At 37.4% G+C, this 14,976-nt stretch overlaps 3 protein-coding genes across 4 annotated transcripts; 1 reads left to right on the forward strand and 2 right to left on the reverse strand.

The window, feature by feature from the left end:
• Positions 1-4,589: 4,589 nt before the first annotated feature.
• On the reverse strand, positions 4,590-7,111 carry LOC146164068 (uncharacterized). Its single transcript, XM_083380662.1, has 5 exons — positions 6,847-7,111; positions 6,558-6,689; positions 5,873-5,963; positions 5,273-5,470; positions 4,590-5,171 (listed from the first exon to the last, which is right to left on the reverse strand). Exons 1-5 carry the CDS (start codon positions 7,071-7,073, stop codon positions 4,590-4,592), a joined length of 1,230 nt encoding a protein of 409 aa, XP_083236788.1. The 5' UTR covers positions 7,074-7,111.
• A 2,574-nt stretch (positions 7,112-9,685) lies between these two features.
• LOC146164069 (mitotic-spindle organizing protein 1-like) lies at positions 9,686-11,921 on the forward strand. The gene is made up of 2 exons (XM_083383212.1): positions 9,686-9,892; positions 11,279-11,921. Exons 1-2 carry the CDS (start codon positions 9,732-9,734, stop codon positions 11,331-11,333), a joined length of 216 nt encoding a protein of 71 aa, XP_083239338.1. The 5' UTR covers positions 9,686-9,731; the 3' UTR covers positions 11,334-11,921.
• Positions 11,378-14,513, reverse strand: LOC146164070 (delta(24)-sterol reductase-like). Of its 2 annotated transcripts, XM_083383210.1 has the most exons (11): positions 14,417-14,513; positions 13,893-14,059; positions 13,613-13,768; positions 13,380-13,506; positions 13,193-13,290; positions 12,959-13,118; positions 12,708-12,814; positions 12,496-12,639; positions 12,229-12,426; positions 11,966-12,144; positions 11,378-11,813 (listed from the first exon to the last, which is right to left on the reverse strand). In XM_083383210.1, the coding sequence occupies exons 1-11, from the start codon at positions 14,418-14,420 to the stop codon at positions 11,663-11,665; spliced, it is 1,491 nt and encodes a 496-aa protein (XP_083239336.1). In that variant the 5' UTR covers positions 14,421-14,513; the 3' UTR covers positions 11,378-11,662. The 2 variants fall into 2 exon arrangements, with proteins under 2 accessions (XP_083239336.1, XP_083239337.1); XM_083383211.1 differs by lacking the exon at positions 13,893-14,059 and having other exon boundaries at positions 13,613-13,722; positions 14,417-14,506.
• Positions 14,514-14,976: the final 463 nt, after the last annotated feature.

A 14,976-nucleotide genomic window follows, 5' to 3' on the forward strand; every position in this document is an offset into this window, starting at 1 on the left:
ACCTCCTGACAAAATATAAAACAACCGCAACCCCGTAAAGTTAATTACCTGCATTAAATGTTTTGTATTAGGTCTACATTAAGTTTATTTTTTTTTCAATATGCGTCCCGGATTTACGTTTCTAAAAAATGGAAAGCCTAGTTATGTTAGTCTTTTTCTTTTTATCGTGCCATTTTATCGCCAGTTCTAGTGTGTTCTTTTTGATTCGGCGCTCCTGGAATAAAGGCTTGCCATTGCCTTATTGGTGACCCCGACGTGATCGTAGCGCACAGTTCACTTCACATCTATGGTCAAGTATGATTAACACGCTCGGTGTGGAAATTTATCGCACCACTTCTTATCATCCTTAGGCTAATGGACTTGTCGAGAGATCCCATCGCCATCTCAAGTCTGCGTAGATCGCTCGCCTAAACTGACTCAACTGAATTGATCAAATTGCATGTGTGCTACAAAGGAGGACCTACACACGCCGAAATTTTACGTTTCTATACCTAAAGCGTGCTTTATTTTTTTCTTCTATTTTGTTGCGTTATTCATATCAAGCGTTCACTCGGTCAAAATCATTGAATACGCGAAGAGAGGCAGCGCCAAGCCGTGCCTCTCTTCAGATCACAAAAGTGCCATGCACTGCATTATGCGTGCCTTTTTCTTTCGCTAATTCTCTCGGAAAACCTGATGAACGATTTAGCTAAGATTTGAGCCATGACCAGGGCTGCCACTCCTAGTGGTTTTCGACTAGATTTAGTGGTTTTTGAAATAATCTAGTGGTTTAGTGGTTTTCTTATAGAATCTAGTGGTTTTTATAATCTTGAAATGGAGTAATAAACTTTAAGTTATTTCCCGGCTTCCATTGTTAAAAATGGTAAAGTGAATGAAAAATTCCCTTTTTTAAATCTAATGTAAAAGCCTGATCATGTTTGGTGATCGTCGATGGCTCAATGCTTGTTAATAACAAGTTTCGGCGCTCTTTCACTATTGTACGTAAAAATTAATAAAAAACATTTTTCTTCAAATGCCGCATACCACAACGCATATTGTTTGGGTTAGGGTGCGGGTTAGCGTTTGGTTGAGGGTGGGTCAAGTTATTATTAATAATAACATAATATTACTTGACCCACCCTCACCCAAACGCTAACCCGCACCCTAACCCAAACAATATGCGTTGTGGTATGCGGTATTATTGTTATTTTTTTTTTGCATAACTTTTCACGTACAATAGTGAAAGAGCGCCCAAGTTTCTATACTGATTACTGTTAGTGTCGGACAGCAGACTATATTTAGAAGTTTGTACAGCTGTAGTGCACTGTAGGGTGTGGGCCTATTTAATCACCGCTTGCCAACCAAAGGTGCTAAAGGGAGAAGAGGGGAATGAGAGGAAGGAGCAGGTCTAGGTAGGGTATAGGTAAAGCTGATAAATTAGCCGATAAAATAAAAAAAAAATCTTTCAAAAAGTCGACCTTTAGGGAGGAATTTTTGGCAATCTCTGGCTACGACCCCCAGGGTCAGTTATACTCATTTATAGTGAATAGAACTGCCCCCAGGGCCCAAACCCAATCTTTGCGATTGGCCCTTTTATTGTACTTTACAGTTCAATTGATATCATAGTCGGAGTGTGATGTAACTCCACCACGAAAAAACATGTTTTTATCGCCTGTTTTACCGTGAATTAGAATAATGACAATTTAAAGCCTGACTGAAACCGGACAAGACTTATAGATATTCAGCAATATGCCAAGCTTGCTATATAAAGTTAAAACAACCAAACACAAGTGGCGTTTAATGTACCGTACAAAGACAGTGTTAAGCATAATAAAAGAATACTGCCAAACTCAAAACCACTGTTGCTACATTTTTTTAAGTAGGTGCCTTAATATTCAACAAAAAACGGTAATAAAAGCAGAGCTTTTGTTGTGTGTATTTAGCAAATAGTAGCTTTAATCACGCAATTATGGCACACAGACTTAAAAAATAGTCTGTTTTTACATTGATTAAACGTCTGGAGATGTTAAATCAACATAAAAATGGAAATATGTTGTCGCGATAACAATCTAGTGGTTTTTCTCCGGATCTAGTGTTTTTTTATGGTCCAATCTAGTGTTTTTTTAATTTTGAGAGTGGCAGCCCTGGCCATGACTCAATTGTGACGTTCCAGCTATGAAACCTTTCTTCGTCCAGCTTGAATGCCGCATACAGCGTGTACATTGACTTCCTGTAGTGTAAAGCTCTAAAGTTGAAGTCATAAATAATGGCAGACCTATTGCAAATTTAAAAGTTTTGCATCAGACGACTGGACAAAAACTAACACGCAATTTTCAAAGAGATTGGTAAAAAAGGTGTGATGTGTGGCTGTCACAGGCGTAGCCAGGGTGGCCATGGCCACCCAATTTTTTTTAAATATTGTACTCTTAATAATAATTTGTTTTGTAGCTTTTATGAGCAGTACCACAACAGTGTCCATCGCAGACATGCCACGCCACCAAATGTCATGCATTGTTACGTCATAAAAGATGTAGTCATTATTACTTATAAAGTGGTTTTACTACTGTACTTTTTAATGATTTTGTTTTTGCTCTCTAAATAATTTTTGAGTATTGCACTAAAACTCAGTCAGTTGCTGCTCGAAACGGTTTGCCAGCATATTTATTTATGTTCGATACGCAGTTCAAACAATGGCAAAAGCTAAACAAAACGAGTTCAAACTTTATTTTTATTTTTAATATTACGATACCGTTTTTGTGGTTGTTAAAGAAAACGTGACTCGAAAAAATTTGTGCCTCACCATTTAGGAACCTCACCGCACGTCACTGATCTGCACCAACCCAGCGCCTTGCAGCTATTCAGAGGCAGTACGTCACCTGAAGCCACCAACCATGTCACGACATACGGTTTAACGTGCACCCGTGTCTGCAACATTACGTAATCGGCGACTCCCAGGGGAGTGACCGTGTGGTTTTGTGACGCCGTGTCGCTTGGTATATGCTGTGCACAGGTACAAGGCGAATAATTAAATTATTTTAAACTTAAGGCATAAAGCAAACAAACTACAATGCTTATTCATAAGATTATTTTACTAAATACCGGTTATGTATTTATTCGCAAGGAAACACATCGCCCTCCCCTTACACCAGTGCTCCGCAACCTTTTTTCACTTGCGGCACACCAACAGAGACAAAACAATTTGGCGGCACACCGACAAAATGTATGTCGATCGACAATATACTAAATCAGCAAAAATCCGAGGCAACGAATAGAAAAAGGAGCTACGTATGATAAAACGCGCCAAGGGCGCCGAAAATTTTACGTATTACTTTCCTTTATCTTCTAATTTTGCGGTTTTGCAGACTTACTGAAATTTCTCAGTCAACGTACTGAAAACTGTGCCTTATTTTGCTGATATCAGAGGGCTTTGACCAATTAAGTACTATTACATAATGTCAATAATATATTTACAACGATGATTTATCCCTTTTTAGTTTGATGTAGGCCTAAAGTTTGAAACATTCGTTGTATGTTTGTAATCCTGGTGGTTCCTGGTAGTTGAGTCAGTAAAAAAAAACTATTTTGATATTTGATTTCCTGTAATAGAAAGTAACCATATGTTTTGGAAAAGTTTAAAATATTATGAAGAGTTTATGAAATTACACCTGTATTATTGCATAATTTAAAATACCTGCCTAGATGACATATACCGGTACATTTTTCGCGTTTATTCGACTGATCATTAAAAGTGCATCTCCGGGAACGTCGCGGCACACCTGGTATGGTCTCGCGGCATACCAGTGTGCCGCGGCGGCACTACCTTACACCAATATACACAGGCCCGTACAAAGTGTTGGAACGAGAAGATAAAACGTACAGATTGGAGGTAGAGAGGAATGCATCTCTGTAAATCGACTCAAGCCAGCTCATGCGGACGAAACCCAGCCGGCAAAGTAACGATGCCACAGTGGCAGCTTGGAATTGTGATTGGAACAAACCCAAGTTGTTCTGTTCAAACAGCATGGCTGGTTGTGACGTCATCACGCCTGCCTATGTGTGTTATTCAAACTGTCAGCATATTGCTTGGTCGCGCTTTGCTATTTATACGCCTAATACGAAAATTGGTTATATACAGGACTGTAATAACTTTCTCTCCTTGGTTGCGGACGGAAGTGTTTCATAAGCCAGATAAACATAGTTCGAATAATGTTGTTTATATGTGTTCTGTTAAGAGCAAAAGTTGAAATTTGTAGAGCTAAATATTGTTCCAGCCACACCCGTCCCGATAACTAAAGAACTAACGTTTGCCAAAGCAACGATTTAAACATGTTTTCTAGTGACGTATCAAAACGTATCAAAACGGTGATTAGGTGTTTGAAAATTTTTAGATCAATTTGACGTTAAAAATCTACACCAAACAGTTTCTTGACCCATTGCAATTTCTGTCCAAATTTTTGACCTTAACTGAAACAATAACGTTCCAACGTCAACAAAAATCCGTTTCACATTATTGGTAAGTTTAATAAAAATTTATACAATCAAAAAAAAATCAATAAGTGAACGGCAAAACACACCAAGTGCTTTATTAAGACAAACGCATGAAAAAATCGTTATGACTGATATGCAGTTTCTTTAGTTGGAGTCTCTACCCTCGAAGTCGCGTACAAAGGATTAACCCGCACGTCGCCGTCACCGAACTCACTGCGTTTGGAAATGTACAAATTGCCAGCGGGCGACAAGTACAGGTCTTCGTTGTTGCCGCTACTCGGCGGCGTTATGGCGTCCGGCGGCAGATCGTACAACGTATCTTCGCGCAACGAACCGCCGGTAACCGGGGGCAGGTCGTACAAGCGATCATCTGACTTGCCGTCAATCGAAGCGTAACCGGCATCACTGGATGGGGGGTCAGTTGCGCTCACAGTGCCTTGCGGTGGTGGCGGCTGGCTGTAAGCGATCGCAGAAATAGACATGGCATTCTGGCGAAAAGGTCTCGACAATACCGACATAGATCGTACAGTATTGTAGCTGCTCATCGAGAATAACCTCGGTGGTACCGGAGGAATAGCTGTTGAACTGCGACCGCCGATTGTTTGGTACACACTGGACTCCGGTCGATTCCCAACACAGAAGTAATCGGCGACTCCCAGGGGAGTGACCGCGTGGTTTTGTGACGCCGTGTCGCTTGGTACCTGCTGTGCACAGGTACAAGGCGAATAATTAAATTATTTTAAACTTAAGGCATAAAGCAAACAAACTACGTAATTCAATGCTTATTCATAAGATTATATCATACCAGGGAATTGCAATCCGTCCGCGCACGACGTTTTTGAAATATTTTGCAGGTACAGTAGGCAATCACTAACAGGACGATTAGTAATAAGACAACGCACAGGGCGATGATAACTGACACCATTTTCGCCTTATTCCGAATTCTGGTCTTGTTTCGTTTCTGCGTCACTGGTGATGTCACATCCGGACTAGTGAAAGTTTCCTGTGCAAACAAGTTAATATTACGTCATCGTTGGCCGTCAATAGCAGAATACAGGGTGTCTTACGTATGTTGGTATAGCCACTTTCCTTATATGCACCCACCTATATTTTTCAACCGTTTTTAGTTATTTCATAAAATCACTTGACCATCATCTGACAGAAAGGCAGAGGCCGTTTTTTTATTTACATGAAACACATAGAAATATATTAATTTAAATTAGGGGAAAGTCCAAACTCTTAGGGGAAAGTCCAAACTGCACTAAAAACAGTATCAATAAAAGAAGGGAATAATTACTCACAAACTTAAAAAAACATTTATCTGACTAAAATATGGAATTAAATTAAGAATTTCATGCAAGTATATAACTGCCTAAATACATTTAACTTAAAAAACAAGCATTACCATTGTATAGTGTTGGCTTGTGTTGTAGGTTTGTATATTCCAAGTTGTGTTTTGCGAAATAGTGTTGTTAAATATCATCGGAGTCGTAACGCTTAACAAAATAACATTACATTATAATCCCGCTACAACAGCTAGAAACATAAACAACATTTTGAGAATGTTAAAATAGAAATAGAAATTTGGTAAAAATACATATGCTGGTGTTAATTGGGAAGACACAATAAGACTTGCAAAGCGACAATATCAGGCAGAATAATCTATACTGCTTTAAGAACAAAGCATTAAGAACAAAGACATAATAAAGTCAAATACCTAGTAATTACCAGGACAGAATAACTTTGAAAATGGTCTAAATAAGACCTAAACCTGGCGGAATAAGTCCTAAATAAATAGTTTGAACGGCGTGTCAGGGCACCGTTGTGGGGTTAGAAATTTGGGTTAGGGTTAATTATTAGAAATTATTAGAGGAGTTAGTGATGTAGAGGTTTGGGGCTGGGGTTAGGTAAAAGGTTTTATAGGCCTGATATTGACATTTGTCTTATGACAACGGGATTTATTCCGATTTAGACGTCATTACGACTATTAGGTATTAGTTCTATTTTAGTATTATTCCAAACCGTGTTTTACGTTTGTGTTGCTCTTATTTCTTTCTTATGGCTGAAGTCGATTTATGATCGAAAATTACCTTTCGGTTGATAAAGGAATAGTCGTCGGACATTCGCACTGTACAGCCTTTAGTTTGCTGTCACATGACTTGTCCTCGTAACCGTAGTCGTCTAAGCAAACTTTTGTTTCAATCCGAACTCCCAAACTGCTTCTAGAAAAAAATGGTTAAATAACGTTTTAGCCAAAATAAACTCAACGATGAAACGGGACAAAAGTAGTTTCTCATAGTCGCATTAAAGATTCATTTACCCTTGATGCAATATTTTGTAATTCGATACAATTCTAATATTTTTTACAAGAATACATACGTGCAGATACAGTCGGACTTTCGGGTAACATGGTCTTCTTCCTCGCAGAAGCGATGTTGTTCTCGCCAGATAACCGAATCATTATTGGGACATCGGAATTGCTGGGTCGACCAGTACCTTTTACCCTTAGAACCCCTTCCTTGGCGCTTCTTGATTAGCCGAACTTTAAGCCTCGGCGTATCTCCATTGATGGATCTTGCGGCTCGGTGAGATTGAGCTTTCGTCATGGCGAAGCAGGGGGTGCTAGTGGAGAAGTACGCGTTGGTCCACAGTCCCGAACGATATATAACGTCTATCAAAACCTGATTTCCAAAACATTCTCTATTAGAGAAAATGTCCGCTTCGGAGCCAAAGGGCTAACGTATTTTCTGAACGAAATTAATGTTTGTAAAACCAGACAATTCATGATTTGTCTGCGACGTTAGTTTCTTTTAGCACAAATATTCGGACTATTAGTAAACATTTTAAGAAATAGTTGCCCAAAGAACGAATAGAAATATTTTAATTGCCTTTAGACTCGCTCTCCACTTTCCACCTTTGCGTTTAAAGTTGGCAAGAAACGTGTCGATCGCCTGCTGTTTGAGGAAGTCAACTCCAAAGCAGTGGTCAGTGAATGCGGCGAGGTAAAGGTGGTCGTCATAAACCCCGCGGGTGCAAGGGCCATGTCCGCATTCGTAGTATCGTTCGACCTGTCGATACAAAGTTTGATATTCAACCCAGATTTGTAACGTAAAGGCGGTTTCATTTTCGTACGACTTGCGTTGAAAGCTATGGACTTAACATTGAGTTACATGTCAAGCTGCAACTTTATGCAGCAACTCTCAAACACCCAGTTTATACATACTACACACGAGATATGACTTCTGTAACTTCGGCGATGTGATACTAACAAGACCATATAATTTCTTGCTTCATTGAGTCGGTACTACATTGGCTAAAATAGTGGTTTTCAAAGTTTGTTCGATATGTCTGCTTTACAAACCAAGACACTGTCAATTCTTTCCTAGCCAAAAACACAAAAGTTTTTCACATTTTTTAGTTTTTCTTCGATGTTCCCTTCTGACAAAAACAAACCTATAGAAAAACACACGACAATTTTTTCATAAATATATGTAAAATGACAGTAGACGCATATGGCAAATATCCATCACAAGACTTTTTGTCGTTCATTAATGTCCAAAACAAACACCCACACACGAAAAAGGCAGTACGTTTTGTTTTAAAATATAATACCAGGCATTGGTCGCAATCCTTGGTGGATGATTTATACCAGGCCTGTGGCGTTCCAGAAAAATACGATTCACTTTGATGAAATAACAAAGCAAATACAAACCAGAGCATAACTGACGAACTGACGGTTTTAATTTAATATCTAAAAGTCTTGCTTAACATTCACTGCTATACAATAAAATTTGCCTTTACATTCGGTCGCATATAGCACGTATAGACTCGCGTTTCCGTCGATTTATCTTCAAGTTTGTGTGGTAAAGTACCCGACACCAACTTACGTGCTTAGGGACATGTGTAAACTGTTTCGTTATCGGTCCATCAAATGACAGTCAAAATCTGATCATATCCGATAGGTGTTTAATTGCCATTTTCGCACCAAAAGGATGCCCGCGGGCAAACGACTCGCCCACTTTCCCTCACTATCGATAAAACCTACTTTGCGGTATCGTCCACAGGAAAGCGTAATTTAGCCGTAATTACTTAATGTGAAAGTTAAGTCAATTTTGGCGAAAATCGTGACCGATATGTCGTTAGGAGGGTCTCGTTGGTAAAAGTCGAGCCCGATGTGAATCACCAAAAATTTATTGCATCTACAGTATCATATTTAAATATTTTTCATATACAGTCACCATATTTTCGAATGCCTAAACAACGGTGATGCACAATATTTTTCGTAATTTAACTTGTTTTTGAGAAGAATGGAAATTATTTACTTAATCACATAGATCCTAACAAGTGCACGGTATCATAATGTATGATGGAACATCAATGAATCCATAATAAAGACAGCTTTTTGGCATTACACTTTCTGTACCGGTACTTTAACAAAAGTTGCCAGATTGCCTATAGAAACCAGGGCTTTGGAGCAGGCGTAAATGTTAAACGGCTCCGGCTCCAGAGCTTATTGATACCACTGCTCCGGCTCCATTACGACAAGAACTGAAGTTTAAGGCTGAACGCTTAATTTGCAATATCTAGCGTTTTAAAATATTCACAAACGAAACACCACAATGATTAGTTGAAAAAGGTGCGCCAAAGAGGCAACAATTCTTAATTTTGTGAACGGTTGCTGTTAAATTATGTGAATTCAGTTATTAGTGGAAGGCTAGTAGCATAGCATCTTATGAAATACATCGGAGCCGGAGCTATTTTTTAAACAACTGGCTCCAGCTCCTGCTCCGGCTCCATTTAAATTTCACGTAGAGCTCCGGCTCTGTTAAAAATGCACGGCTCCGGGGCTCCGGCTCCAAAGCCCTGCTAGAAACCCTGCATAATAGTAAACTAGGCTACTTTTTTTGTGTTGTTTAATAATGACTGGTCTCTATACAAAACCTCGTACCTTCAAAATTTGGGTTTTTCTTTTTTTACCTGTCTGGTAGTTTCAAAAGATTCTTTAATAACCACCGATTTATTCAAAGAAATTTGGATCTAACCAACGACATATAAAGAGTGTGTTGATCTAACCTTTTCTCAAACACCAATCTATCCAAAGAGATTATAATCTCTTTGAATCCAACTAACTGAACAACACCGAAGTCTAGACAAGTTTAAGATTTCTATGACATTTTATCGAAATTCATTACGGACTTTCCCTATTTTCTTCAGTGACAACTTTTTTAAGTTTTTGTAATTGTCAGCTTGTTCAGTAATTTAAAATGGACACAACTAAGCCCATGGCGGAAGCAATGGATACCTTGCTGGAAATCTCAAAGCTCCTTAACACTGGGTTGGATGCGGAGACTCTTAACGTGTGTGTCCAGCTCTGTGAACTTGGAGTTAATCCGGAAGCCATTGCAACTGTTATTAAAGAAATAAGGTATTTTGTTTCTGTAATAATAATATAACTGGGATGATCTCTACAACATCCAAGCCGATACATATTTTGTTACTATGTCTTAACGCTTGTTGTATAAGTCTTTTGATAAACTTATGGACTTCAACTACTTATTTTAATGTTGGTCCCAGCCCAAACGCCTGTCGTGGGAGTGAGTTAGAGCGCCAGCTTTAGATTTGCCTACTTCAGTGATTCCAAATAAGGGTGAAACCATTCAAAAACACGAAGCTTTACAACATTGTTACTGTTTTCCAACTGTTATCTAACCTGAAAAATTTCAAAGTTGAAGAAAACCAACTTCTTATGTAATCCATGACTTCAGCAAAAACTATAACTTTATTGAATGTGATTTTTGTAATTTTTTTTCAGCGGGCCAATTTTGGGAGAAATATTTAAATTATGCTCTGCATCTGCAAGCCGACTACAGCTCTTTGATTTTATATTTAGCATCACCTAAAATCCCTAACACTCGCTTTGCTACATCTTTTGCACTTCCAAGACACAACTTTCCTATTTATCCACTAATTGGAACTAAACGATTTTGCCAAGTGAACAGTAACAACCTGGGAGACTCTTGCACGAACCACTGGTTGGGAACCCTTGCTTTGCCTATAATAGCCCAAATGTGATCTTAGGTTGTATCCAAATTTTATTGGATATGCATGATCAGTAGGGTTGTTCAAAAATACACTTTTTTGCCAAATTTCAGTGGGTACCCCTGGAATTGTTAGGTTGCGTCTAAAACCCCCACCAAACAAACCGAAGCACGTTTGGTTCAGTATTGACTGTGCTACGCCAATTTGAAAATTCAGATAATTAGACTAAAATTTTTGAAAAAAATAAATTATCCTTCCCTGAAAATTTTATTTTACTTTTTTTGCATTGCTTTGCAATTGATGTGTGATGCATCTACTTTATTTTTAATTTTTAGGCCATTTATCATATAAAACAGCCTAACAAATGTGACTACTCACTTTTAAACTGTAAAACAGGTTTATTCATAGCTATTCAATTGCAAAGCAATGCAAAAAAGTAGAAAAAATATTTTTTCTGGCGGAGGATAAATTATTTTTTGCCCAAATTTTAATTTTTAAATTGACAGAGCACGGTTAATATATACTGAACCAAAGTGCTTAGATTTGATTTGTGGGGGTTTTAGACGAAACCTAACAATTCCAGTGGGTCCCCACTAAAATTTGACAAACAAGTATTTTTTTGAACAACCCTAATGATCAGTTTCAATAAATGTTAGGCTAGCTGGACTTGTATAACATTTATACTTCTTTGTCATATATTATTTTATTAATATTAATTTGGTTGTTTTAAATTAACCCCAAAATCATGGACTTGATTTCGTTTTTGTTACAGGACACAGACAGCAAACCTTGCGACTCAATCTTCAAACACCAAGGAAACAAAATGAGAGAACGTTTTCGCTACATTCAAAGTCTTATGTAGCTTGTTATGTCTCATTTTAGAAAATGTTGTTTTGTATTTTATACATTTAAATTAGATTTTGTAGTAAAAAATATTTTGACAATCGACAAAAATTTTATTGATTCCACACAGAGTAATGAGTGCTAAGCCAATGTTTCATAAACGCATTAGGAAAGTCTGCATTGAGCATCATGACACACATAAAAAGTAACACAAAATGCATAAATTATCAAACAGGTATAGTAAGTTGATTTGCATAAAAGATAAAACTGAGGCAAGAAATTACACAAATTTTTATGAAAAAAATCAACAGATTTATTTTTCCTTGTGTACCTTGTCAAATATTTCTGGCATGCTTTGTTCACAGTTGGGTATGCTTCTTCTTACTTTATCATAAAGCTGGTGATCAAACATGTCTCTGAATTCTTCCCTTGTCATATAGCTGTCCGCATACAACATTTGAAAACTGATAAAATAATATTGGTTATGTTTAACTTTTCAATGGAACACAAACTCAATTGAACTGGTGCTGTATTTATATGAACTATCAATAATAAATAAAAATTTCACAACATTGTTTACATCATTGCTGAATGGTAATCAATAAAATAGGTTTACCCAGAAAATGACTTGGTCGCTTGCTCCAGTCGCCTAATGGTTTTAACATTGTTGAAATTCTTTGTTTGTGGTTCACCATATGCTCCCACATCAACATACATTTCCGCCTTTCCATTAGCGGGGTGAACCATGCCAGGATCATCAGGCAAATTAAAAGGACAAATCCATAATGGATAAAGCTGAAAAGGTATTTACCCTTTACTGGTTATAGATGCTTTCAAAATAGTAGTTTTACAAACACTAAAATAGGTTAAATTTGACACCTTAATTTCCTCTTCGAAAGTTTTAAGGCAATCTCCTAATCTATGCAGTGGTAGCAACATGTCCTGTACAACATGGTGTTCTTCATAAAGCCTTTTAACAGTTTCTCCCTGTGTAAGTTTCAGCAAAGATATTTTCGGTGGCATAAGCCAACCAACAAGAGTCCGAAAAACAGGATGATTTCCAAAAGGGATAATGTCCTTAAAATGGAGAGTAAAGATATTAGTTTTGTAATTTTTTGCACAGAGTATAGAAACAAAAGTAAATACTTGTAGTTCCCAAAATATACTTCGAGTGTGCCTGTGGTAGTAATCCCTCAATGGGATATACTCTGTAACAATTTGTTTATCAGATAGGATGTCCTCAACATGTTTAAAGAACCAAGGCTTGTACCATTTTCCAATGCTATTCAACTAAAATGTACGAATTTAGTGTATAGATAAAATATCAACTTTCCAAATTTGGAACTTTATTTTTTTACCTTTCCACTTTCAAACTGATCAGAAAAATTTGCTGTCATAATAACACCACTTGTGTGAGAATAGGCCAAACATTCCACAAAATCATTTTCCTCAGTGTTTCGAGATTCTAAAAATAACAACCTGCATTTCAAACTTACATGACTATTTATATTGCATGCGAGGTTTGGTATTGGTACCTTTTATTGGTTAAAAACAAAGCAGTGTGTATGGTCAACAACACAGGCAATTGAAACATTACATTGCAGCATACCTTTTGTAAAAATGTTTAACATGTCCTTTGTGTTGTTTGCTGGCTGGTACTTTATTTTTACATAAGGCTTGGCTGGAACAATGCGAATTTCTGCAGCCACCAAAAATCCCAGTGTACCATAAGACCAGGGAACAGCATAGAAAAGATCAGAGTTATCCTCCTTAATTTTTTTACAAACATATTGTATGTGACCTAATGTTTACTAAATACATATCCAAAATGTATAATACCCACTTTACTGCATTTTACCAAAGACCCATCTGGAAGTACTAGCTCATATGAGACACAAACATGCTGCATCAGTCCATACTTATGTGAGGATGTTTCAATGCCTACCAATGGAGGGTTTTATTACATGGTTACCAGTATAAGGAATGTGTAATATTGTTGAAAAGCAAATAAATTTCCAAACCAAACATACCGGTGCCCATGATAAGACCTCCAACAGTCAAATCATCGAGCTCTGGCACAATTGGAAGCGTCCAACCGAGAGGTAGCAACAAAGATGTAACTTGGCCCATGTTGACCAATGGCTCCAAACGGACAACCTGTAATTTTCCAATAGTAATTATGTAATTGAAAGTAATGTTTTCTACTGTAAATTTAAGTCTTAGACTTATTTTATAAGTATTGTAAGTCTGATCTCCGGTTTACCTGTCGTTGTGTGTCAACTTCTAGGATATCCATTAGGTTGATATTGATTTTCTGCATGTCTGCTTTGTACTTTCCCAGTCTGATTGAGACAGTTGCCCAGCCAGGTCGCCCTGTACACATTTTTTTGCCATTGCCATTTTTCTTCCAGTCTCTTACCTAAAACAAATAACTTATACAAAAAAGCTTCCACCATCTTTCTCTTGGTAAACTAAGACAAAATATGCATTTGTGTAGAATTTATTCCAAAAATTGTTTATTAAAAATCACTAATATTTCAAACCTGTCTTTGTACTTCTTTTACTCTTGCTTCGTGTTGCTGAGGTGCGCTATTGAACTTAAAAATTATCCAGGCACGAACTTTCATGTAAATGTTGAAAAAAAATGAGGCAGGAAGAAGGAAAACGCACACGATCAGCCATCGATAATTTACAAGAATGTACTCAAGATCTAAAATAATAGGCGCTCTTTTACTATTGTACGTAAAAATTAATAAAAATTTTTTTTTTCAAATGCCGCATACCACAACACATATTGTTTGGGTTAGGGTGCGGGTTAGCGTTTGGTTGAGGGTGGGTCAAGTTATTATTAATAATAAACATAATATTACTTGAACCACCCTCACCCAAACGCTAACCCAAACAATATGCGTTGTGGTAGGCGGTATTATTATTATTTTTTTTTGCATAACTTTTCACGTACAATAGTTAAAGAGCGCCAAATAATAAACAATGCTTTTAAACTTGTTACATTGATATAGAATTTGCGTAAAAAAAAATGCGAAATGCAACTTAATTTTACCCTTACCCATGTTTTATAGACGAGGAATGCTTGAACCAAGAAACAAAAACTACTAGCCTCCAATTGCACCAGTGCAGTGCAGTGGTACAAATGTAAACAAAGTTCGACTTGCGCAACAGCACTGTACGGTTCATTAATTTTGTCGGTTTCTTTTAATAAACAGTAAACACCGGCCAAAGAGTGGTAATCGAATTGTTAAAACTGGCAATCAAATATTTATTAATATAAACACTATCTATGACACTGGCACGGAAAATGTGGACCTTTTAAGCCATTTTAAGTGGGTCACAGGGTATTTATATAATATTTCTTTTTTGTCTTTTTTTGTGGGCCACGTGATAGCCGTACCTTCATTGTACTGTATTTTCAAAGTTGGTGTGCCTACCTTTGACCAAAAAACGCTACACGTTTTTGGCTCATTGTTGGCTGTTTGCATCACAGGGCATTTTGAAATGACTTAAGTCCAAATCAAGTCTTTTGCAAAAATAACAAGAGTCCCAGTCCAAGTCATCTGTTGCCCAAGTCAAGTCCCAGTCAAGTCATAATTAGAGCAAGTCAACTTCAAG

The sequence above is a fragment of the Ascidiella aspersa genome, chromosome 2, assembly GCF_963924565.1.
Source record: "Ascidiella aspersa chromosome 2, kaAscAspe10.2, whole genome shotgun sequence".
In the NCBI taxonomy this organism is placed as follows: Eukaryota; Metazoa; Chordata; class Ascidiacea; order Phlebobranchia; family Ascidiidae; genus Ascidiella; species Ascidiella aspersa.

Excerpts from the sequence above, each read along its gene's own strand:
- LOC146164068 (XM_083380662.1), bottom strand. The coding sequence starts at position 7,073 with ATGACGAAAGCTCAATCTCACCGAGCCGCAAGATCCATCAATGGAGAT. Across the intron at positions 5,471-5,872 it reads CAAGCCAACACTATACAATG|GAAACTTTCACTAGTCCGGA; the intron begins GTAATGCTTGTT and ends TTGTTTGCACAG. Across the intron at positions 5,172-5,272 it reads GGACGGATTGCAATTCCCTG|CAGGTACCAAGCGACACGGC; the intron begins GTATGATATAAT and ends ACCTGTGCACAG.
- LOC146164069 (XM_083383212.1), top strand. The coding sequence starts at position 9,732 with ATGGACACAACTAAGCCCATGGCGGAAGCAATGGATACCTTGCTGGAA. Across the intron at positions 9,893-11,278 it reads ACTGTTATTAAAGAAATAAG|GACACAGACAGCAAACCTTG; the intron begins GTATTTTGTTTC and ends TTTTTGTTACAG.
- LOC146164070 (XM_083383210.1), bottom strand. Across the intron at positions 13,507-13,612 it reads AAGTTGACACACAACGACAG|GTTGTCCGTTTGGAGCCATT; the intron begins GTAAACCGGAGA and ends GGAAAATTACAG. Across the intron at positions 12,815-12,958 it reads GTTAAACATTTTTACAAAAG|AATCTCGAAACACTGAGGAA; the intron begins GTATGCTGCAAT and ends TGTTATTTTTAG.